At 35.6% G+C, this 27,082-nt stretch overlaps 1 protein-coding gene across 1 annotated transcript in view; it reads right to left on the bottom strand.

The window, feature by feature from the left end:
- The window catches only part of EYS (EGF-like photoreceptor maintenance factor), a 1,514,868-nt gene that overhangs the window by 263,509 nt on the left and 1,224,277 nt on the right, over positions 1 to 27,082 (bottom strand). Inside the window, exons 29-30 of the mRNA XM_077903501.1 lie at positions 25,191 to 25,359; positions 8,029 to 8,178 (exon numbers count right to left, since the gene is read on the bottom strand). Coding sequence (XP_077759627.1) covers positions 8,029 to 8,178; positions 25,191 to 25,359 — 319 coding nt within the window. The remainder of the gene's footprint in view (positions 1 to 8,028; positions 8,179 to 25,190; positions 25,360 to 27,082) is intronic.

Raw genomic sequence — 27,082 nt, 5'->3', positions numbered from 1 at the left:
ATCTCAGTGGCTGAGACTTAACTGTAGGAATTATAGTCCATTATAGAATCTCCTTCTCCAAATATTTTTAGGAATCCTCAGGACTGCTTGCACATGTGTGTCCAAGGATCAGCCTTGCTCATTGGCAATTTCTGAAAAAATTTTAAAATATTTATTTATTTATTTTGGAGATAAAAAGAGACATGGGGTGGGGGAGGGGTGGAGGGAGAGGAATACTCAAGTAGACTACCCACTGAGCACAGAGCCCAATGTGGGACTCAATCCCAGACCGTGAGATCATGACCGGAGACAAAATCAGGAGTTGGCTGCTTAGCAACTGAGCCACCAAGGTGCCCCACTCATTGATGATTTCTGCACAAACAACCTAAAACTTCACCTTCTCTTGTTCAACAAATTCTCCACAGAGGCTATGCCAAGCTGGAATTGTGTTTCCATCATTTTCTCTGATGCTTATATACTAGAAGAGCTAGAATTTTCTTTTAGAAAATTTGCCCCTACTGCACTGTATTGGCAAAAATGAGTGTCATTGCTAGTACAAGGCAAGCAAGAGAGTGATTCTTTGCTATTTTCTTCATTTGGGAGATGGGAAGAGATTCTCAGAGCATGGGTGAGTTCATCTCAGTCTATCACATAGGATTGGAAACTTTTTCCCTCCAAATGACAGGAGCTTTATTGAGGTGTCTAGTAAGCTCTTATGTGAATTTTTATGGTATTTTCTATAGGGTTTTGTCCTGGAATCTCCTTTTTATCTCTGTAACATCTTGTCTTTGAAGGTAGGATTGGGATTCAAATATTACTAGAAATTAGAATTAAGCCAACTATTACCAAGTTGAAAAGTAGGAGGGACCAGGACAGAATTTATACCAAATACTATAAAACAAGAATTTACTGTCTCTTATGGAGGCATTAGATTATCTGAAGAAATATTATTAGATTATCTGAAGAAATATTAGAAGTCTTTGTTCTACATTTATTGAGTTCAAACACTTTGGCTTAGTACCAGTACCTGTCTATGAAACCAGCTTTCAAATTTAAAAATTTAGTATATCTTTTGAAAAGTCTTAAGCTATTCTTAGAATCTGTGTTAGGTAGAACAGAGTTACAGATGTTAAATTGTAAAACAATTTATCTCAATATATATATTCTTTTTATTCAGTATATTGATGAAGTCAATTTGTTGAGGAAGAAGCTTTCATAGCTTCTTTTAGCTTCATTTAGAAAGTTGAGTGGCTGGCCATTTTTTTAAATAAATAAGATTGTCTATATTTTGAGGCTACTCTGTAAGAATTGTTCTACGGAAGTTAATTAAGATAAATATGTTGTCAAGGATTAAAGCCTACCACTAAGAATAGGACTTAAAGAACTTTCACATAAAATATCTTTCTTGGTAGCTGTTTAAAGGCAGTAATCAAATATCCTCTAACCATGATGATGGATCCCATTTAGGGGGAGCTGTGGGTCCTATAGAAGCAGGTTGAAAAATACATAGGATTTAAATCTGAATTGCCAATTTACCACTTCTTTACTTAATAAACAAATAATCCCTTGACATTTTCTCATGAATCTTATTCTTTTTTAACATGTTAAATCCCTTTAGCTGCCCTGTGTGGCATTTGTTTCCTGTTACTTTCTTATATAATCTTGTCTTTTTAAAAAATGTTTTTATTTATTTGTTCATGAGAGACACACAGAGAGAGGTCGAGACATAGGCAGAGGGAGAAGCAGACCTCCAGTGGGGAGCCGGATGCGGGACTTGATCCCACGACGCTTGGATTACCACCTGAGCCAAAGGCAGATGCTCAACCACTAAGCCACCCAGGTGCCCCTATAATCTTGTATTAAAGATGATATGTACTTGCATTTTAGGATTACAGAGAGAAAAGGCCTTTAGGGATTGCAGTTCATTTTGCTGTATACTCTGCCACTGTACAAGAATAGTTCCAACTTAATAGCCTTAACAGTTGTAGAAATCTACCATTAACAGTAAAGGATTAAGAAAATGTGAAGCTTTCTTCAGCATACATTGATAATTCTCAAAAGAATTTCTTGGCTTTTATTTTAGTTTATTGTGATTCTCTGCATTAGAAATCACAATATTTGATGATGGTTTGCTGAAGAGCTAAATATCCTTTCACCTCAAACTTTATGTTCCCACTGTACTCAATCTCCATATAATTTCTCCCATGAGCCACGGTGTTATTCTATACCATGATGTCATTGTTTATCCTCTTTGATCTGCTGTCCCTTTGGTAAATTTCTAATCTTTCTTCAAAATATAGTTTATTTCTCATGTTACAGATGTACTTGTCAACTGCTATCTTCCTTTCTCTTTAGTAGGGTCTTTGTGGTTGCTCGGAGGCCTTGAGGGTCAGTCAGTTCTCTGGCTGTCCTGGCATCTTAGCACACAAGAAAATCAGGAGTTATGGACCTGATCTTCACTTTTGTAACTTTGTTAACAGCCATTCCATTTGGACAATTTGAACTGAACTGCACAATTAAGAGGAGAAAGCATGTGATTACATAGTCAATCACCTGAAATTTTTTTATATTACAGGTGGGTTGAGTCCATAACTGACACATATTATCCAGTGAACATACTGTGTAGACTTAGCTTCACATTCAGATTATGATGTCTTTATTTAGAAAGCTCCATTCTATTTCTGCCTCACTGAGCACCAAACTGACACGTCCTTGTTTCTCAAGATATATGCAAATTTTAAATACAACCATACATGCTAGCAGAAGACTAAACCCAGACAGTACTGAAATCACCAACTTCTGGACCCACAGACTTCTAAAAGATTTTCTTAATCTTACTTAATGAAAGAAATTTGATTTTTTTAGTGGCTATTCCCAATTCAAAACAAATAAGCTACATTATAACTTGCTGTCCAGCTAGTATTGGACATGTTATATATGATTAGTGTATTAAGTGTGGATAAAGGAACAACAGCAATGTTTAGATATATGTATTTATGCGCAAGTCAATGTAATTATGAAGCATTATGCTGTATTTCCCATATTTAGCTACAGTTTTCCTACATTTCTTCTAAGAAATACCAGATGGAAGTGTTGATGGAAAAGATACAGAAATTAATATTGAAGTGATGAAGTTTGACCTTTTTAAGATGAAAAGCTTGCCAAACTTTCCATATTGACATGGCAACGTTTTATGAATAAATCTAATATCTTATAGATTTAGCACAGTTCAAAAGTCACCATCTGTTTCAAGAAGTGAAGGTTCTTGCTATTACGTAGTTTCTGGGCATTAAGACTGAAGGCATGCAATCCATAGTTTTTATAATATTAACTATCAGGAATGTGCGAAAAACCTTTATATTTTAAAAAATCAGAGACATCAAAGACATTTGAGTTACTCTCAAAATTAGAACTGATAATACATTAAGGGTATTCTTTCTTTTTACATTAACTTGGGTAATCTCCTGATCATTCTCTGTATGGAGTTATATAGGTTAATAGTATCTGGGCAACAAGTTGTAATACAGAGAATGTAAGTGGGGAAAAAGGGAAAGCGCTGGAGGCTGATTTTGAGCGCAATTGTCTTAAAGGCCTCTGATGCTACATATAGGTATGAGAACTTGTCATTTGTTCCTTTTCTTATTTTGCACAAGTTATTTAACACTAAATCTCATTTGATACAGTCAAAAGTATTCCGACTCAGAATTCTTTTTACTTCCCGTTCTTTAAGGTTAATGCTAGCTTGGCATTATCTAAATTTATTTTCTACTTTCTTAATCAAACAATGGTAGGAAATATGCTAATTAAAAAAATAAAAAGTAGTGTGCACCTATATGTACTCACACAAGTACACAAACAACATATATACATATACTTCTACCTATAAGAGGTTTTTATTTTATTATTTTTTATTTTATTTTTTTATTTATTTTTTTATTTATGATAGTCACACACACAGAGAGAGAGAGAGAGAGAGAGAGGCAGAGACACAGGCAGAGGGAGAAGCAGGCTCCATGCACCAGGAGCCTGACGTGGGACTCGATCCCGGGTCTCCAGGATCGTGCTCTGGGCCAAAGGCAGGCACCAAACCACTGCGCCACCCAGGGATCCCTATAAGAGGTTTTTATTGCAGAGAGATGAGGCAAAAATCAGTCTATTCACAATACTCAAAAGCAGTTTTTTTCAGTTTATTTTGTTTTCTGCACCAAATATCTAACAAGGTTACATGTCAAAAATGCTTGCAATGGTTTTATCTGATGTTTGAGTTTGAGCAAGTTCTAAAATTCTTGTTGCCCAACTGTTAGAAACTTCCAGCCTCTGTTCAATTGATCTTCAACCATGCATGCCTTCCTTTACTCTACCAGCTATTAAAAAGTTGTTGATTGGGATATGTAGTGCTGATGCTCATGCAATTCTTGGTCAAAATCCACTTGGTTTTGGCTACCCTAAGAGTTTGTTAACCAAAATGAATCACTAGATATTGGAATGTGCCTTAGATATACATGGATAATTTTACACCTCTGGATAAGTCTTTGAGAAATCTAAGGAAGGGAGAATAGGCTGTGTGGATTTAAAACATGCAGATAATAACACACTAAATAAATTACCTGAGGAATGACACGGGACTTCTTTACAGAACAAAATGCTGCATAAAGAGTCAGCTTTTGTATAGGACAGACACAAAAGGTGCCAGAAAAATTTAAGCTTCAGAAACTTTAAAAAGTATATATATATATATATACTCATTTGATACAGTATATATATATATATATATATATATATATATATATATATATATACAATTTTTCTGAACTTCTGCAAAGGAGAATAACCCTTGTGAAAACTAAGACTCTCTCTATGTGATCTCTTTCAAAATTTGTTGAAATGAAAGACAAACTGTGCATGAGTATGAATTAAAATCTACCTGTAGTACTGTGATCTCTGCTCTGTTTCATTTAGGAAGAACTTCTATCTTGATACTGAATTGACCTCAATCACTACAAGTGGCTTATTCAAGTTTGTTCTATTTCTGCTATCTATCTACAGGTACAATGCAAATTTAGGAGGAAATACTCTCATGTTTATTCTCAGTGGCTAATAACAAACAAAAAATCAAGTCATTTTTTACATGTTTACCTTAGAGCTCATTCCACTCGTTTTTGAAAATAAGTTCTTATCAATCATGCTATGGTATTTTATTTCCAAGAACCCTTAAATATAGAAGAAATTCCAACAACATTCAAATAGTTAAAAAGGACCTTAACTCACATGCTTTTTAAGGACAAATTTGTTTTGAATTTGCAATAACAAGTATCCCATTAGAGAGAATTAGGATAGCTAGAAAGAGCTGTACAGAAAGACCCTTTTAATGCTAAGTTGTGCCCAGTTAAGGATGGAGAAGTAAGAGTGGAGCAAGAAAGACAGAGAGAGAAGGTGACATAACAACTGGACTATAGGGATCAAGCAAAAGGCAGTCATAGATCAAGGGACATACACTAAGGCAGAAATGAGAAGTCTCAATGTGTGTGTCTTTCCATTTTTCCTCCACTCTGGCAGGAATCTTCTCTTAGGTGGGTTGTATCTCATCGCTTTAAACTTTTCAGGGGCTTTATGTTCTCATTTATTCCTTACTTTTCTATGTAGTAACACCTTCTGCTCAAAGTCCAATCCACAATTAAACATGCTCAAATCTCTCATCTTACATTTTTCTCCTCTTGACTCCTCACCTCTCTCTAGTGACCAACTTAACTCTTTTTGTACTTTCACAGTAAAAGTTATTGAAGAGTTGCCTAGTGTATACTGTTCTTCATATTCATTACATAAGCTTAACTAATTTATATAATATATAATATACAACATATAATATAGTCCTAGGTCAGCTTTTAACGTAACCTACTGTCACCTCATTGTCTTTGTAGGATGCTGCCTATAAGACAAAGCAGATTTGCATTTTTGTGTCAGTGGAGATATCTCTCACTTTCTAAATTTGAATAAAATTAATTGAAAGACTTGGAAAGCCCTTGCTCTTCAGTTTCACTAGGAGCATCAGCATTTTTAAAAGGATGGTTTCAACTTCAGGCTACCAAAGACTGCATGGTTTGAAGACCGCCTACTGGGATATTCACTACTTAAAGGCAAAAAAATGAAATCATCCTTTTAAGAAAGTTTGACCGAAACAGAAATTACTTTCTACGTGATCAAATGTGCCACTGTTTGTATGAAATTATTACATTAGAAAAGATAATGTTATTAATCAAAATGCCTTTTAAACTGCTTTCTAAGTTATTCACCTTCTCGTCTGGCTCTTTTTTTGTTGAGCAACTGCAGCCTTTTTAAAAATATTGTATTTATTTATTCATGAGACACACGAAGAGAGAGGCAGGGGGAGAAGCAGGCTCCATGCAGGGAGCCCGACGTGGGACTTGATCTCGGGTCTCCAGGATCAGGCCCTGCGCTGAAGGTGGCGCTAAACCACTGAGCCACCTGGGCTGCCCATCTGCAGCCTTTTGTAAGAGAGATGATTAAAGTAAAAGTTAAGTCCATTGCTCTGAAAATTTGTTTTGTCTGTACACAACTCTCTGTTCCCAAAGGGTTTGCCTAATTTAGGAATAGTAATTTCATTGCCTGAGGGTAATTTCGTTGCCTTCTTGTCATAACCAACTGAACTACCCAGCCTAGACACTCTCATTTCTTCCTTCGTTCTAACATTTACTGAGCACTTTTTCTGTCGGATGCCCTGCAAACCGCATTAAAAATGAGAAGCTTACTGTCCCTGCCTGGAAGGAGTTTCCATTTTCAGATTGGTGTCAATTTTCTTGATTTTATTTGCAGAGTGATGCAGACTCTGGGAAAGCTTATTTGATTTATATGACCTTCACAGGTTAGCCAAGATTCCTGCTAATCAGACTAACGCATCCAATTGTCATCTAACATATAAACTTGACACAATATGTTATTTTTAACTGACACAGAGTAACGTTAGAGACCATTATCACTAGATTGCTGTACTGATGAAGAATTTTAAATTCTTGGCTGCTACATGTAAATTGTGTCCAGTAATGCCCTTGGGATGTGACCATCATATTTAGCCATTTCTCTCTTCTGAGATTTCCTAATTCTGAAGTATGAATTAATTTCAAGACTGCCTTCCAAAAGTTTATATGCCCTAGAAAGACATTTCCATTTAATATTCAATTTTTTTCCCCTACTGGATTCTCTTTTTTCTGTGCAGAGTCAATGACTACCTCCGTCCCTTCCCCACCGCTACCAATTCTGAACAGCTATTTTCACTCAAAAGATATTTTGTTAAACAATTGAATTTGATATCCTTTCTCTTTTTCCTTTCCTTCCTCCCCCTTTCTTTCTTTTTTAGAAAGGGGGAGACAGATGGGGAGAGGGAGAGGGAGAGAGAGAATCTTAAGCAGATTCCCTGCTGAGCACGGAGCCCCACACTAAGTTGGGGCTCCATCTTAGGGCCTGGAGCTCTGTCTCACTACCCTGAGTTCATGACCTGAGCCGAAATCAAGAGTCCCACACTTAACCTACTGAGCCACCCAGGTGCACTGAACTAGATCTTAATCTCAGCTGAACCACATGACTCTTTAACCTGTTTATTTACTCCATGATATATTTTTTAAAAGATTGTATTTATTTATTCATGAGAGACACACACAGAGAGAGGCAGAGACTCAGGCAGAGGGAGAAGCAGGCTCCCTGTGGGGATCCTGATGCGGGACTCGATCCCAGGACCCCTAGGTCATGACCTGAGCCAAAGGCAGAAGCTCAACCACTGAGCCACTAAGGTGCCCCAGCTCCATGATATTTTCAAAGAAATTGATTTTGTATATAATTTGATTGCCATTGAGTGGTATCAAATTATACTTTAATTTGTACTTTTCTCCATCAAAATGAAAAAAATGATGGCAAAACAACTTTCAGATGGATCTTTTTGTCTTTCTTTTCAAATGTGAGTGGCTATTATACATACAAATAACATTTAAAAAATAAGGTTCAACACTATAATTCAAAGAACTACTGTGGAGGACTTACCGTACTGTGATGGGGATGAATACATTTGTGTTAATGCTATAATTAGCAGAAAGAGTCAAGATATTTTGAGAACTTCCACATCCATATTTAACCATGGGCCTTCCTTCCACAAGAAATAAATGAATAAAGTGTTGTCCAATATTCTTCTCACTACCTTTAAAAACAAACATTACATGAAATTAGTGATGAGATTTATATTTTATTCAATAATAATCATTCTCTCAACGAATGTAATCCCTGCCCTCAAAGAATAATGGTTTAGTGAGATGGTAGGAATGTGATTAAATTATTCAATGTAATAATACCATATTAGGATAATACATTATTTTCTAAAGGCTGAGAATAGCATGGTGTTAACAGCATTGCCTTGATATGAGATTAACTTTCTGATTCTGTTCCTTAATAGCAAGATGATCTTATTCTGAGCCTCAGTTTTCTCATACGTTCTAATGGGCTGAGGAGAGCAAATAATTATTAGAACTACTGTGATAATTAAAATAATAAATAAAAGGCATCTGGCACCTGTTGAATATTATATAATTTGGTTTATTATTATTGTTAATTATTTGCATTTTAATTTTAATGTCTTTCATAAAAATTGAAATGATAAAGAAATATATAAAGAAGAAAAAAGACATACTCTCCTTCCTCAAGCTCATTCTTTTATCCCACTTTGTGGTACTCCTTTCTACCATATATCTATACACATATGAATATTTATATAGCCCTCGTTTTATTTTTAAAAATGAAATAATGCGATAAGGAGCTTTATTCATCTTTCTCTTTTCATTTAATAATGAACTTTAGACATCTATGTAAGTACATAGTTTTTAACATTTTTTTAAGAAAAGATTTTATTTATTTATTCATGAGAGACAGAGAGATAGAGAGAGAAACAGACTTCTCATAGGGAGCCTGATGCGGGGCTCAATTCCCTGTACCAGGATCATGCCCTGAGCCAAAGGCAGACGCTCAATCGCTGAGTCACCCAGGCGTCCCATTCTTTTAACATTTTTAATTGAAGTATAATATAATAATAAATTCAAAAAAAATCACTCAAATATTAAATGTACAGCTCAGTGAATTATTACAAGGTGAACCCACTCATGCAAATACCACCAACTTAAGAGAAAGAACATTATCTGCATTGTCAAAAGTCTTTTTTCTTTTTTTTTATGATAGTCACACATATCATAGTGACTATCTATGTCACTATAGAGAGACATAGAGAGAGAGAGAAGAGAGAGAGAGAAAGGCAGAGACACAGGCAGAGGGAGAAGCAGGCTCCATGCACCGGGAGCCTGACGTGGGATTCGATCCTGGGTCTCCAGGATCGTGCCCTGGGCCAAAGGCAGGCGCCAAACCGCTGCCGCCCAGGGATCCCTGCATTGTCAAAAGTCTTATCAATCACTTGTTTCTTCCCTCTACCAAAAGTAACCACAATCCTAATGTTTAACAGCTATGGTTAATTTTGCTTGATTTAAAATTTCATATTAGTGAGATCATATTGCATATATACTGTTGTGTCTATTTACTTTTGCTCAATATTATGTTTGAGAGATAGCACCTATGGTAAGATTCATTTTCATTGGTTTAGAATATTCGATTGAATGAATATTTACAATCTAGTTATTCTTTTTGCTGTATATGAGCATCCTCCTTCCACCCCAGTTTTTGGTTATTATGAATAATGCTGCTAATGATAATCTTGTGTATGTCTTCTGTGCTGAATGAAGCACATGCATTTCTCTTGTGTATATGACCAAGAGCTAAATTGTTTATGATTAATTTAATAGCTATTGCCAGTTTTCCAAAATACCATTTTGATTTAACCCCTTACCAGCAGTAAGAGTTCCAACTGATCTAGTCTCACCATCACTTGGTATGATTGTTTTGCAGATTTTAACTACTCTGTGTTTATTTTACTGTAGCTTTCAATTTTCATTTTCCTCATACTAGTGAAGTTGAGCATATTGTCATGTTTGGTGGCTGTTTTGATATCTTCTTTTGCGAAGTGTTAGTTTTCATTTCTTGCTCACATTTCTATTTGTTTGCTTTCTCTTACATTGTTGGAGTTATGTCTATGTATATATTTAATATCTAGGTCTATATACATATATGTGTATGTATAGCATACAAGCTCTTTGTTAACCAAATTTATTGAAAATACTTTCTCCAATTCTGTGGACTGTCTTGCCAATTTAAGAGTGAGTTTTGTTGAACATGTGGTCTTAATTTTAGCATAGGTCTATTTATTATTTCCTTCATAGTTGTAATTAATGATTTTTATGTAACCTTTAAGATATCTTTGCTTGCCTTAAAATAATAAAGCTATTTTATCTTTGGTAAGCTTTGTTTAAGATCTATACTGTGCCTAGCATTGATTTTTGTACATGATATGAAGCAGGGAGTTACGGTAGGTTGGATAACAGCCACCATAATGCCACCAAAAATAGTCATGTTCTAATTGTTGCAATCTTATATGGCAAAAGAGACTTTGAAGGTGTGATTAAATTAAAGATTTTGAGATGGGATTATCCTGGATTATCTGGTTGGGTCAAGAATTAGTTAACATGTGTCCTGCCAAGAGGGAGGTAGAGGGAGAGCTGATAATGGAAGAGGTCGAGCTATCAGACTATAGAGGGAGACTGAAGTGATGCAGCTACTTGCCAAGGAAAGATAAGCAACCACCAAAAGCTGGAGGAGGCAAGAACATCTTCTCATCTAGAGCTTTCAAAGGAGTACCAACTTGATTGAAGCCCTATAAGACACATTTGGCACTTCTGGCCTCCAGAACTGTAAGGAAATTGCTCTTGTTTTAAGCCACTAAATGTGTGGTAATTTACTACAGCACCCATAGGAAAACACAGGGGTCAATTGTAATTTTTTCCTCTTTTAGTTTCCAATTGATCTAAAATCATCATAGCAAATAATTCTCATTATGTATTTACTGAATTCTCAGATAATTGTGAAATATATATTTTTAATATTTTGAGATTGTCTCTTTCTTACCTTTTTCTTTTATTTGTTCTTGTGAATATACATCTTTTAAGATAAAAATTATTTAAATTAATTGTATTGTTTAAAAAATATATACCAGCAAAAGTATACTAAACCAAACTGAAATTACAACTCTTGCAAATGGCCAGCATTAGGGGCCCCTACGTGGTTCAGTCAGTTAAGCCACTGACTCTTGATTTCAGCTTGGGTCATGAGATTGAGCCCTGAAAGGGGCTCCATGCTGGATGTGGAGTTTGCTTAAGATTCTCTCTCTCTCTCTCACTTCTTTTTTAAGAGTTTATTTATTTACTCATAGAGAGATACAGAGAGAGAGAGAGGCAGAGACACAGGAAGAGGGAAAAGCAAGCTCCACGCAGGGAGCCCAACGTGGGTCTTGAACCCGGGTCCCCAGGATCACACCCTGGGCTGCAGGCAGCACTAAACCACTGTGCCACCGGGGCTGCCCTCTCTCTCTCACTTGTGCCCCTATCCGCCACTGGCCCACTCTCTCTCTCTTATTTTTAAAATTTTTTATTTTTAAAAAGATTTTATTTATTCATAAGAGACACATACAGACACACACAGAGAGAGAGAGAGAGAGAGAGAGAGAGGCAGAGACACAGGCAGAGGGAAAAACAGGCTCCACGCAGGGAGCCAGATATGGGACTTGATCCTGGGTCTGCAGGATCATGCCCTGGACTGAAGGCAGCGCCAAACTGCTGAGCCACCCGGGCTGCCCTCTCTCTCTCTTAAAAACAAAAAGTCCAGCATTAATATTTGGTGAATATCACTATAGATACAAAGGTTGATAAATGCACAGATATATAGAGATAATTTTTCATTAGAGCAAAATCATATTATATACGTATTTTAATTTAAAGACTCTTTGATAAACTTAAAATCTATTGAGAAACCCCAAAAAGCTTTGCTTATATGATTTGCATCTTATTTATTTATTTATTTATTCATTTATTTATGAACAAACAGGGGGAGAGGAAGAGAGAGAATCTCAAGCAGGCTCCACACCCAGCATATAGCTTGGTGTGGGGCTCATGGAGCTTGATATCATGACCCGAGCAGAAATCAAGAGTCAGGCACTTAACCAACTGAGCCACCTGGGCACCCTGGTTTGTATCTTTTAGTATTTCTTGGATTAGAATTTAAAACTGAAAAAAAATATTTAAGACAGAAAATTTTCAATTATTTATTGGTTAGCTTATTTAAACATCACTATAATAAAATCCATTATATATTAGCCTACGTAACATATTTTGTGAAAAGTAATTATATTTTCCAAAACAAAAATAATAGTGAGAGGAGGATTATTCTATACTTTTACAATCTTCTTCAATGTTAAGCTTAATAAAAGCTGTTAGATTCTCATATCCATTTCTCTTTTTTTTAAGATTTTATTTACTTATTCATGAGAATACACAGAGAGGAGAGAGAGAGGCAGAGACACAGGCAGAGGGAGAAGCAGGCTCCATGCAGGGAGCCCGAGGTGGGACTCGATCCAGAGTCTCCAGGATCACGTCCCGGGCTGAAGGCGGCGCTAAACCGCTGAGACCCCGGGCTGCCCTCTCATATCCATTTCTATATTCAATTTGTTGTGAATTGTTGTTTTGGTTGAAGTACGTGAACTACACAGCCTCACACAGAATGTAATTGGAAAAAAGGGATTATTTAAATTGTCTTTTTATTTTGTTTTTTAAAAGATTTTATTTATTTGAGAGACACAGAGAGAGAGAGAGAGAGAGAGAGCATGAACGGGGAGAAGGACAGAGGGAGAAGCAGGCTCCATGCTGAACAGAGAGCCTGATATGGGGCTTGATCCCAGGACCCTGAGATCATGACCTGAGCCAAAGGCAGACACTTAACCAACTGAGCCACCCAGGCACCCCTAGATTGTCTTTTTATATATATACAAATTGAACAAGTGGTAGTTCCTTAAAGTATAGCTGAAATGTGGAATCTGTAACTATACTAATAATCTATATTCTTTGTTACATTAAAATTCCATTGGTTTTTCTTGTATTCTATTTATTTTTGTAAAGATTTTATTTATTCATGAGAGACACAGAGAGAGGCAGAGACACAGAGGGAAAAGCAGGCTCCTTGCAGGGAGTCCAATGCAGAACTCAATCGCATGACCTCAGATCACACCCTGAGCTGAAGGGAGATGCTTAACTGCTGAGTCACCCAGGTGTACTGGTTTTTCTTGTATTTTCAATGAATATTTTATCCTTACATGACTTTGTAACATCATGCATTGGTTATCTGAAAAAGGTGGATTCACTGAGTCATGGGTATCTTTCAAATGTTGACATTTTTATATAATATTAAACAATCACATTAATTACAATTACTTCTGAACTCATCAGAAAGTATACTGGAACTCTGAAGCTCACTGTGAAGAATATGCTTTCCAAAATTCTAATTTTTACTAGAAAGCTTGAGTTTTATCATTGGGAAACAAATACCATCAGCTGCTTTCCTTAAAATGACAGGCTTACTTAGTTTTTGAGAAAATGGCTGCAAAACACTCAAGCCTGAATAATCATAGATTATCTTTTAGTCATTTTTCAAGTCATGTTTTCATAATGGCTACTTCAACTAGCAACTTAAAAAATTTGCCAAGGGCTTTTTCTCAAGACAGCTATTTTGTATTGGTATGTATCAGACTTGCCTTATATATATTTTCCCTTTTATGTACAGCACGTTAAAAAGTTGTATATATATAGGGATAGAGAATTTTAAAAATTAAGGCATTTTTTACACCATTAAGACATTTTTCTGTCCATTTTTACTTTGAGTGCATAGGGGAGTAGAATAAAATGACTGAGTATGATCTGGGGGCATTGTCATGAGAGTGGTGTGCAAGATTTTATCTATTGTGACCTTTGTACTTTGAGTACAAATGTCAATCAACACGATGGAAAAGGCACATGTCTTAGTTTTATTAAAAAATAATTTTGAAAAAAATGTTGGTGTCATGGACATCTGATACTCAGGGATCTGATACTCAGGGATCTAGATAAACTTGAAATATCTTCATATTAGAGCTCACACTAATTTGAAAAGAAAAAAAAAGAAACCAGAGTGAAACTAAAGGTATCTCTGAACCACAGATAAATGTTTCTCTAACATCTCAATAAGAAATGTGAAGAAACCTAAGTTATCTCTCCCTCATGTCTCAGGCTCTCAAAAAGTGGAACACAAGCAACACTTGGGTTTCAAAGAATGGTTCAGAGAAAGGTAACAGGGGAAATTCTGAAAGAATCTGAAATAGAAAAAAAAAAACAACAACCCAAAACTAGCTTACCCATTCATGTTCTCCTCACCTTTCTTTACCTTTGAGCTATTTTACAACTCTAAGTTGGTGAAAACTAATAATAATTCAAATTATTCTTATCTACAGCAACGCAAACTAATTGTGTCTGGTGAAATGTAACTGATTATTTCCCTGTAGGTAGACTTGCTTTCCATCTATTTGTAAATCTGCTTCAAAATTTCTTATTCTTATATACATATATCTCTGTTTCTTGACTTCTTTGAACTGATTGTAGTATCTTATCAGTTCCCTCATTAATTAATAGGTTAAAAAATTTTGGCTTGTGTTCATTTTATATATCTTTTTGAAAATTATCCTTTAACAAAGGAAAATAAGTTAATTTTAGTTTTTGCAACTATGAGGTATATTAAGAGAAATTATATTATATATATTATATACATATATTACATTATAATAGCAATAAAACCAAAACTCCAAGGAGAAAAATTTGCCTAGAGTATAATGTAGAGGCGATTCCCCTGGTGTTAAACAACATAGCAGTCTTGGACTGGACAGAGATCCTCGCATTTATGGATGATCAGTTGGGAAGGAAGACAGGAAAGGATTCAAAATACAACAGAAAATAAGATAGGAATGGGTCATACAAAATCTAAGAAATAAAAATAGATTTTCCATAGAGTTCTTAATGCTATAGAACTTATTAAGAATATAAATTTAGTAAGAGAAACACAAAGTGAAATGTAATACAAAATAGTAAGATTAAATCAATATTGCAGAAGAAAAATTGGACAAAACAACATCATTAAAGATTTAATAACAAAGTACGAGTAGCAAAGGGCATAATGAACATGGTTGAAAATCACTCTTTTGAGATTCTCCTAAATGTTACTTTCTAGAGCCCACTCAACCCACCTAGGTTTTTATCACACTTCTGAGGACTTCAGCTGTACACCCTAAATTAGTCCAGTGCCTGACAGAGGGTGATGCAGCTTTACGTTTTCTGCCTCTCCTGAGATCCATTAGCAGTTTTTTGGGCTTCTATTCCTTAGTGTTTTCCCTTATTTTCTCCATGACTTCCTATTCAATTTCTTAGGCTGCTTTTCTCTGAATTTGAGAGCATAAGTAAGAATTTAGTATTACCTTTGACTCCTCTTTTTACTGAAGGGAAGAGGCTGGGGGCAATGAGAACACATTTAGAAACACAACACTCTGTACCAGCATCTTGTGTTTTCTCTCCTTGGATACATAAAAGGTTTTATCATAAAATGGCATAAAATTGTTTTTTCTGGAATTGTTGGCTTGTTCTCCACCTTCCCTTCCTTTTTGGGAGAGGGGTGGATGGTTCATTTTGTTATGCACTAAGGGACAGTCTGATATCCTCTTCCTTTCTCCATTTTTACTCAGAAGTTTCTATTACTTAATATTTCTAAAATACATTATGATTTCAGACTCATATTTTTGAGATAAGACTTAAAAATACAATATATGGAGTATAAGAGAGCTGAACATTTAGGTCAAGCTGTTGTGCCATATGTACAAGGTCTGTTTTTCAAAGCTTCAAAAAACTGAATTTTAAAGATTGATTATACACATTAAACAAGATATATGTAGTACAATGTAAGAATGAGTTATTTTTAAAGGAAGCTCAGCCACTAAAATCAAGGACAGGGATGAGCAATCTTATCCAAATACACCAACATCCCATTATGAATCAGAGCTACCCTGTGATACAGTACACAACAAGGCAGCTTTAATAAAGATAATGGGAATGAAAATAAACAATTAAGCATAGTTCTCCCTACAGTCTGCTATATAGTAAGTATAGTTTTAAACTTGTCATTTGGACTTATTCTATTAAAGCAATTTCTTGCTTTATGTAAGAATACTTTTAAGGAAATTCAGAGTGTTTTGTTGGTCACATGTGATGGTAGTGGGGTGGTGGGGCAGGGGCAATGGAAGACCTGGGCTATTGATGTATTTGCATGATTCAATAGCAAATTATCCACTTCAGGAAATATAGGTCATATTTTTTTGATAGGCTGATTTTTTTTTACTTTTGAATCAACTGATTTTGTATCACAAACCTATATTCTGCACTTAGAGAAGAGCTAGGAATAAACCACTCAAGGAGGAGTTGTCTGGTTTTCACAAATAGTACTGTTTTACGTTCCTATGTAGGGAAAAACCCACTTTTCTACTTTGTTTTTCTTTCCCGTGTGTCTCCTTCACTCCTCACAAACACTTCACTTCTGGTTTCCAAATGTGTGGAGTTTTTCCCCCACACCAAGCAACTCTCTGTGACACTACTTGGGTGTCCTACAATTTAATTCAGCTTAGACACTATCTACCCAGAGACAGTGTCAGACCCTATATGTTAAGATCCTCTGTCCCATAAGACTGCTGGCCCTCTCCCCAACACATGCTTCAGACGTCAGCTTCAGACACCAGTGCTTCTCACCACCTGGCTACAGATCAGAGGTCCAAAAGTATTTCTCCTTGGGTTTGATTAATTTGCTAAAGTTATTCACAGAACTCAGGGAAACACACTAACTAGTTTATTAAAGGATATTACAAAGAATACAGAAGAACAGCCAGATGAAGAGACACATAGGGTAAAGTCTGGGAGATTCCAAGAGCAGAAGTTTCTGTCCCTGTGGAATTGGGGCACATCACCTTCTTGGTGAGATATATTGACCCATCTGGAAGCTCTCTGAGCCCTGTACCATTGGGATTTTGAGGAGGCTTCCTCCTATAAGCATCATTAATGTTAACTGCATTTCCAGCCCCTTTCCCCTCTCTGGAGGTGGGGGGGGGGGGCTTGGACTGAAAATTCTAAGCATCTAGTAGTAGCTTTGTCTTTCTGGTGACCAGCACCCACCAAAGAGTCATCCAGGAGCCCACCTAGAGTCCCCTTATTAGAACATAATATGTTCCTACTGTCTTTCTCACTTATGAATTTACTAGGGTTTCAGGAGCCTGATGTCAAGGGACAAGGTCAAAGACAAATATTAGAACAAGAGATGCTCCTATTCTTGTCACTTAAGAAATTACAAGGGTTTTAAGAGCTTTGTGCCAGTAACTGGGGGCAGAGACCAATACATATATTTTCTATTATCTCAAAGTACTAAAGACATCATATTTTCAAACACAAGTATAATAAAAAATGGAAAAATAGTGGCAATTAGTAAAATCAAATATAAAACTTTCAAAAATAGAACTACTAAGGAAAATTAGTAAGTCATGACTACTATTAGATGTATATTCTTACATTAAACTTTATAGGCCGAGTAATCCGTATACCACATTAAGTTAATTCATCATTGCTCATTAAACGCAAAGACATCAAGCCAATGTGAATCTCTCTCTCTCTCTGTGATACATGACAAATGTGAAAAGTGTCTTTTCCCCCATAATATCCAATCTCTGTTGCCTTTGGACAGAACTTGAAAGCTGCAGATGTCAATATTAGGCCATTGAAGGGAAGTCATTCTGTTGTTTCACTGAAAAGACATTTGACAATCCATTAGCAGAAAAGCGTGACATACCCTTTTGAAAGAGTTCTTTATGCTTTTAGGCCATGTAGTAATTTTTTTCAATGACTTATTTATGTCTTAAGTTTTTTGAATATTTATTCAAAAATATTTTGAAACTTTACAAAATGTAGAATTCCTGAATTGTATTTATACTAATGAAATCACTGATTGTATCACCTGATTTATGATTTATAAAAATGGTGCTTAGAATAATAAACAGTAATGATTACTTAAAAATTTAGATATCATGGTATTTTAGAGAGATAACCCTAATAATTTTGAGTCTAAAATTTATGAACTATATATAGCCTATATTTATATATATATTGTATAGTATATATGTATATATTGTATATATTTAGTCTTATAAGGAAAGAATAATAATGAAATAAGCCAGAGAGGGGGAAAGAATGATATCCTACTCGTTTTTATAATTTTGGTTTGCTTGGTTATTATGTTGGGTTGTAGATCTAAAAATTTTTTTTTTTAAGATGTTTATTTATTTATTTATTTATTTATTTATTTATTTATTTATTTATTTAAGAGAGAGAGATAGCAAGAGAGAGCATGAGCAGGGGGCAGGGAGAGGGAGAAGAAGACTCTGTGCTGATCAGGGAGCCCGATGCACGGCTTGATCCCAGGCCCATGGGATCATGACCTGAGCCAAAGGCAGATGCTTAACTGACTGGGCCACCCAGGTGCCCTTAGATCTAAAAAATTCTAAGCATAGGTACTGTATCACTTCATTGAAATACTGAAGGTAGAATAATTATTGTACTACTTCCATTAAAAATTGGTATTTTTCTCTATTTGAACTATTGTAATGAATACTCCCAAACATCAATGACAATTTGATTTGAGATCATGTATAAATAAACATTCAGGAGAGATTCACTGGTCATCAGTTTGAATTCAAGTAAAGTGCAACATCATTCCTTATAGGGCTAAAAATGATGAATAAGATAATATGTTTATTAAGTCAGATACATAGATGGTCAAATTTGGAAATTCCTATAAAGTGACATGGATTCCTACCTTTTCTCATTAAAACAAAACAAAACACCACACCTTTATATGGTACTTCATATTTTTCTTTTTAAAAAAGAGTTATTTATTTGAGAGAGAGAGAGAGTGAGCACTGTGGGGACAGAGAGAGGGGCAGAGGGAGAGGGAGAGAGAATCTTAAGCAGACTCATGCTGAGTGTGGTTGAAGTGAGGGGGGCACGACCTTTGACCCTGAGATCATGACCTTAGCTGAAACCAAGAGTTAGATGCTTAACGAACTGCACCACCCTGGAACCCCAAGTACTTTGTATTTTTCAAAAACACTTTTATATACATTTTTCAAACCTTGTGAACTTGAAAATAAAAATTGCATCGGTATTATTTGTCGTCAAACCAAAATACAGAACAGTTAACTCACAGCTAACTTGGGTTCGAGTCTATCTTTGGTTACTGACTGACATTTCCATCAGGACTGCCTATGGCACAGCGGTCGAATGATCCTCTCATCACTGGTGCCCCCTTCATGGCATGTAATAAAAACTAAACTCTGAGCTTGCACTGAGTTCTCTGTTGAGTTCTCTATTGAGCACACATGTTTTTTCTGCAGTTTAAGAAATCCCCTTTCCTGGCTCTCCTTAGAGGTCTGCATTTGTATACAGCAGCAGCAAACCTAGCAGCAATCTTAGTAGCAGTGGCTCAGGGTTTGAAGACATTTTAGAGCAACAGGGGCAACACAGGCAGTAGTAGCACGTAGTGAGTAGGTAGAACCTGGAGAACGTGGCTGGGGTGACCTAGTCGGTTAGTGAAAGAATGGCAGGCAGAGACGTTCTAGGAGAACTGATGCATTCAGGCAGCAGCCTGGCACACACAATTAATTATTAACACATGCTTATTACATGCTGCTGCAGAATGGCTCTGGGTCAGTTAGTTGTGCTTAACCAGGAAAGAAAATATAACTCATAACACACGATTCTTAGAGGAAATGAATCCTATTCATTTCATTTGGATGAAATGGATAAAAATGAAAACCAAAAACTGCATCTACTGTTCATTCCACTACTATCTCATTCCTGATTCCAAGATTTTTTTTTTATAGTCTAAATATTCTTTTCCACAGTGGATAATTCTGTCAAATGGATGCAATATTAATGGCACCTATTAGACAAGAATATAGCATCCTGGGCATCTAATTCCCAAGACTCCTTACCAGGCAAGTTATAAGGGAGGAAGGGTTAAAACATTTTCTGAAAAAAATATTTAGTACTTACTTCATGTTGCCATGAACCAAACACAGTTTTCAGTACATTAAATATGACAACTCTCTCCATCCTTACAACACATTTTTCATATCTTTGTATTATTACTAATAATATGATTCCATTTTATAGATACTGAAGCACAGAGATGTTAAGTAACTTGCCCAGATGGCGGAGCCAGGTTGTCTAGCTCCATAGTAATTTTCTTAATAACTGAATTATACTGTTCTTGAGATGGGCATGGCAGGAATTTCAATCCCTGAATGGGCTCATTTGTTTGCTTTTGCTCCTTTCTGTCCACCAGAAGCAAGTTTGTTCCTCACTGGTCCATTTCCTGATGTAATTACCTCAGAAACAGAGTGTATCTCTCACTGATTTATTTCTTCATAAATTTCAATCACAGGAATAAGTTTAATTTCTCTTAACACAGCTGTTCTCTTTCAAGAGAAGTTTAATGAATCACATACATTTTAGGTCAAGGGTTGGCCAACTATGGCCCATGGGCCACATTCTGCCATTGCTTGTTTTTTTAAGTAAAGGTGTTTTTGCAACACAGCCACATTCATTCAGAGCCACATATGGTCTATGGCTGCTTTCATGCTAGAGTGGCAGAGTTGAACAGTTGTGACAGAGACTGTGTGGCCTGTAAAAATATTTACTCCCTGTCCATTATGGAAAGAACTGCCAACCCCTCTTCTGTTCCTGGTTGTTAAAGTAAACTCAGGATAAAATTATCTTTGATTGAAGCTACATTTGAGTAAACCCTTGAAATACGCACCATTTTGTTTTTGCTTACTTACTAACAGAATAATTTCCTAAAATAAGGTTTCAATGTCTATTAATTTTTCATCATAAGCATCAAAGTTAGATAAGTCACCAACAGAACTTGGCGAACAATTCTAAAAAAGCTTACTCTATGCAAGGCACTGGTGAAGTACTGAGGAGGTGGGAGGAACAGAGATTTAAAACACAATTCCAGATTATGAGGTGTTCCCTATTTAGTGAAGAGGCATAAGCACAGATTTCTAACGTAATGAATCTCTTTACTCAGCCCTAGTTTTTAATTTATACTCCTATTATAAGACCTATCACAGTCAGCTATTCTCATAGAATTATGTACATATTATCTCTCCCCTAAATAGTGAGAAATGGGTATAGGTAATTTCTTATTCATCTTTGTACGTAGCTCACAGTGCCTAGAAGGGTGTGATGCATTGTCTAGGCACTCCGTTAAAATTTGTTGAATTTGACTTTCCTGAATTAAAAAAATAAGATATGATGAAAAGAAATCTTTGTGTATCCTATAAATGGCAATGTGTGAATTCATCCATCTATGCTTTCAACTCCACTCCCACCCATCTCCGTCTGGAGCAAGCTCCATTGGGAGCTATTAAGGAGGGACAAAGACATTCAAATACTTTTACAGTGCACATTGTAAAACTGATTAAAACTGAGCACACTTTCTTCTCCAGGAAAAGATGTTTAATATGTTGTCAGGAAATACTGTAGGATTTCATTGGCCTTGGTATAATAAGTATCTAATGAAGATATTGTGTATTCTACTGGGAATCATTTTATAGAGAAGGGCAGATGTTAAGATTCTTTAGGTTTTATTTGTTTTCTTCAGCAATATCTTCTTTTAGTCCTCTCTAAATGTACAAAGAAGGAGGCCCCAATGACCCTACTTGTTCTGGCCATTTCTACCTGGAATAAAACCTAAGACTAGTCCTTCTTTACTTTCTTTCTTAAATACAAATATTATGTAATATGAAGATTACTTCTGAATCTTGTTCTCTCACTGGAGTTGCTCATGCAATTTGCCTCCTGCAACTTGGTCAGATGTCTGCTCCTAATTCTCAAAGATCACATACTTCCAAAGGGCATGCTATTTCTTTTCAAAGAAGTAGCACAGAATGGATTCAACTGCATAGTAATATATCCCATGACGAAACCCCCTGATTGATAACGCTTGCCGAATAGAGCTCATTTTCTGAAAGTGCACCTAAAGAGTTTTGTGTGGTCTCATCCCTTCTCCCGTGACCTATTAGTAGCTCCTTTGACGGGGTTCCAGAATTCTGAATTGGTTCAGTGGCAGATTCAAAAAGCTTTCTTTTCATCTTGACTGCTGTTCTCAGAGCTGTCTCTCTCCCACAGAGAGTTCTTTTTTAAACCATCCTTTCTAAGGATTTTTACTGTAACCCCATAAGGATTCCAGTTTTATCTTCCTTTTGTTCCTTTTCAACATCAATTAGTTGGTGAGGCAAACTGAGAAAAAGATAAATCTACAGTTTTGAACTAGGAATATAATTCAAAGCTGACACTGGCTTACCAACCTGATATTCCTTATCCTTTTCCCTTTAAAATTGGGTGATGTAAAACGCAAGTGTTCAATACGTGTTTGTAGCATGGAATTGAGTTTTTCCTGAGATGTCCGGAAATGAAAATGACAAAACTAAAAAAAACAAACAACCAAGGAAAACAAGACAAAAATCAACCTCTAGTCTCTAAAATGAAACATCTGTTATAATTTTCTTACTATTCTTAATTGCTCCTACATGTAATATACTGATTTCAAAAGAAAGAATATCAGCCCTTAAGTCAAGTTAAGGGACATCTTTTAAACCATGGATGTTTAACTAAATCACAAAAATCTTTGCGTTCATTTGTGTGAGGCTTTTATGAGGTTGATAAATTCGAAGAGGACTGAGAGCAACAACTCCATGAAACATTCTGCTGAGGTATTCCCAACAGTGTAGGATTAAATTACCACTTTACAAATGAACAAAAAGAATGCTTTACAAACAAAAATATTTTCCCCATTTATAGGCTATGAAACTCTTGTGAGTAAACAGCTTCCATGTGTCCAATGCAGGGACAACAATTATGTAAGACACAGAAAGAAACTGATAATCATTACAATGGCACCATTTTTTTTGATTGTTTTATTTTACTAATAATTTCTAGCTTGATTTTTTCTTTTTTGGTAGATCATTGAATACAAAAGGCAAAAATAATTCTATGGCACTAACATCAGTTTGGGTTTATTGGTTTAAATTAAAGTACCAACGTGGACAGGGTATATATAATATATATATATATTTGTATATATATACACACACACACACGTATTATTGTATTTATTTATTTATTTATTTATTTATTTATTTATTTATTTATTTATTTATTTTTATGGCATGTATTTTTATGGCTTTCAAAAAGAGCACATTGAGTGAAAGTATAGATATGAGCCAGAAGCACGAGCCCAGAGGAGAAGAATTCCCAGAGGTTGGCTGCTTCTTTGGCTGTTTTTAGTAGGTAAAAACATACTTTCTACAAAGAAACAACTTTTATTCTTATATAACTTTAAAAACTGCAAAGCCAGAGAATCACTTTGCTTTGGGACTTTAAATTATTATGTTTGTGTCTTTTGTTCTGTGTTGTGTTGTTTCCTTTCCCCTGCAATGTACTATTACTTCCAAATTTCATAGTTGTCCACCGCAACTTAGGTTTTGTATGTAAAACAAATTTTTCTTTTCTTCTCTCTCTCTTTAAATATAAATACACCAGACATTCTAAAGTCATTAGTTATTCATTTTTTTAAAGATTTATTTATTTATTCATGAAAGACATCCAGGGAGTGGCAGAGAGAGAAGCAGACTCCTCACAAGGAGCCTGATGTGAGACTCGATCCGGGATCCCAAGATCACGCCCTGAGCCAAAGGCAGATGCTCAACAGCTAAGCTACCCAGGTGTCCCTAAAGCCACCATTTTTTTTTTTTAAAGATTTTATTTATTTATGAGAGACACACACAGAGAGAGGCAGAGACACAGGCAGAGGGAGAAGCAGGCTCCACAAAGGGGGCCCGACCTGGGACTCGATCCTGGGTCTCCAGGATCATACCCCGGGCTGAAGGCGGTGCTAAATCGCTGAGCCACCCGGGCTGCCCTGAAGCCATCCTTTAAACATGGTTGCTTACACTTCTGGGACATAAATAATGCTGGTCTAGTTCTGACATTAGTTTCTTTCTAAAATAAAACAAATTTTCAGTTTTCCAAAAATCCTTTTTTTTTTTTTTATAAGATTTTACTTATTTATTCATGAGAGACAGAGAGAGAGAGAGAGGGAGAAGCAGGGTCCCTGCAAGAAGGCTGATGCAGGGCTCTACCCTAGGACCTTGGATCATGAACTGAGCCAAAGGCAGGCAGACACTCAACCACTGAGTCATCCAGGCATACCAAAAATGCTTCTTTAAAACATTTTACTCATAGCCAAATAATATGAAGGTTTAAATATTTTTACAAAGTATGGAATGATTTTTTTGCAAAATATTTCAAAGTAGAGGAGAAAATAATTTTCGAAATAATGAGTTGCCCTAGAGTGGATAATCTATTCAAATACTGAAGACATTATACCTCCAATATAAGGAATTGTTAAAACTATTGAACATTCATTTCAAAAGAAATAAAACAATTGTCAGATTTGGAATACAGCATGTAATCTACTTTAGTGATGTTTAGCCATACAAGAAAGAAATCTGTAAATTCTGGTATAGGAATCCTTGTGAGCACACTGCATAATGTAGAGAGCCCTAAATATAGAGGCATTTCCTTAAACAGATACTGTTAATACTACTTTTTTCAAGCCAGTTAGGATAATGTTAAAAGAGTGATAGGAATTTTCCCAATTATCAAATGAATTCCAGCTTTCGAATGCCTTCTTCCAAGTTACCAAATACTGAATTCAATCATATTTAGTGATGTATATTACAAAAATATGCTCTGAAACATTTGCAGCATTTATGTTTTACTGTTATAGCCATATGCCATCAAATTCATATGCTTGCTATATTCTTCCTTGCTGGTTCAGAACCTGTTTGTAAGTCATGTTCCATTGAATGACTCATAAATTAAAGAAACTTCTAAAGAAAACTAGAAAGAACTAAGATTTCCTTTTGATAATGCTTCATGCACTAAGCTAGAAAAGTTTTTCCACAATATTTAAATGAATAATTCATTGCTTCAATAGGTTAACATTTGAGAAAAAACATGACATACAGGAAGTTAAACATTTAATACTTACTGTAGAGAATAGTTCCATTCAAAGTGTTTGTTTTTATAGTCAAGTAGATGGTAACAGTTCTGTTATGTTCCTTCTCCAGGACAAATTTGAACTCATCCAGTGTTGTAAAAAAAGGCAGTTCTAGATAGGAATTCCCATTGAAAGATGGAAAAAATAAACCTGCATCTAAAAAAAAAAAAAAAAAAAAAAGTCATGTAAATGTGCTCTGATGGCATTCTATTGCTAATGAAGTAGGTAGGAATACAGCATTTATAGTTAGCATTCATTTCAAAAGGTGACACTGATATTATATACTGGCTAGTAGAGGAGGGTAGGTGAAGGAAGATTTAAGGATTGATAAATTTCTTAGACTGGATACTAGTTTAATAAGTATAATATATCAGTATAATAAATTTGTGAAGTCATTGTCTCAAATAATCAACCACCAGTTCAGAGGAAGACTTGAAGCAAGAATTTTAACTTGTTGTACATGGATGGAAAACAGAAAATTTGTGTCCCTGTATATGTGAAATAATAATTTTCATCAGATTCTTAAAGTATTCTGATATGAAAGGCTGTACATCAAATTATATACTTAAAATCAATGAATTTTATTTGATGTAATTATACCTCAATAAAAAAAACAAAAAAATCTGTGACACAAAAAGATTAGAAAATTGTCACGTAGCAAGGTTTTAAATTAATATTTGTTAATATTTAATGCTTTCCAATAATACTTATTTTGTAAGTGGTATTACTATAATACGCAAAGCTAACTTTTTAGCGTCATCCTTTTAGAATTATTAATCCTTTAAATGATTAATCTCGAAATATAGAGGCACATAAAACTTGAAAAGTATTTATTTTATGGTCATATACTTATATTTAGGGCTGTAGACTTGGTACATTGAATAAGGGTAACATGGAATGTGGAAATACAAGTTTTTTTCTGTCTCACAAAGGGGAAAGTATTTTCTGCCTCTGGATCAAAACCTGGCAGTTCCTAGGAATCTTACCTTCTTTCCAAGTTATCATTATAGTGATTCAGAAACTAGTATCCAGTCTAAGAAATTTATCAACCCTTAAATCTTCCTTCACCTACCCTCCTCTACTAGCCAAGACCTGTAGAGCGCCTGATACCTACTATCTGCCTTCAGGGTCAGGAGGAAGCAGTCTTCTGTTCTTTCTCTTGTCTTACCACCTTCCATTCATGCTAGCTGCTGTTTCTGACCCTTTCCACATCTGACTTTAAATGTGGAGGTGGCAAGGCGGAGTGGAAAGAAGTACATAGTAAAGGAGAGCTATAAGAACTGGCAACTGATGTACGCAGGCTCTCACTCTCTAGGAATAGCAGATGTTTAAAACTGTTTCTCTTGTGGTGGAAATGTCAGATAAAATACAACGCGCTCAGTTCAATTTCAATTTCAGATCAACAATAAACAATTTTTTAGTATGAAGTACAAGCATGTACTAAACATCTCACAAAATACACTAGAAGAATTGTTATTTGAAATTCAAATTTAACTGAGTGCCTTATATTTTTAGTTCTTAAATCTGGCAACCCCATGACTCATGAGCATTTGTGCATTCTTTGGAAATCCTTTGCCAACTACGATTCCTAGGAGTTGTGCTATTGCCTGCCTTTGGCTTGTCACTTCTAACTTGGCCCCACATTGATTTTTCATTTTAGCACAGACTCCTGCTGTTGACAACCAGTTGCCTGTGTCAAAGTAAAAGTTGCACTGGACAAAGTTAAACAGACAAAGACTTTACTCAAAGCTATTGCGATAAAGGAGAGGTCAGAATTCAGTCTTTGCTTGACAAAACAAAGAATATAACGAAAGGTGAAAAGAGAGTTTTTAAGAGCTGAGGTGAGGGATCATAAACTACCTGTGTTTGCTAATTGGTC

This window comes from Canis aureus, chromosome 7 (assembly GCF_053574225.1).
Source record: "Canis aureus isolate CA01 chromosome 7, VMU_Caureus_v.1.0, whole genome shotgun sequence".
Lineage (NCBI taxonomy): Eukaryota > Metazoa > Chordata > Mammalia > Carnivora > Canidae > Canis > Canis aureus.
The sequence above is the reverse complement of the archived record's forward strand: the minus strand, read 5'-3'. Positions and strand labels throughout refer to the sequence as shown.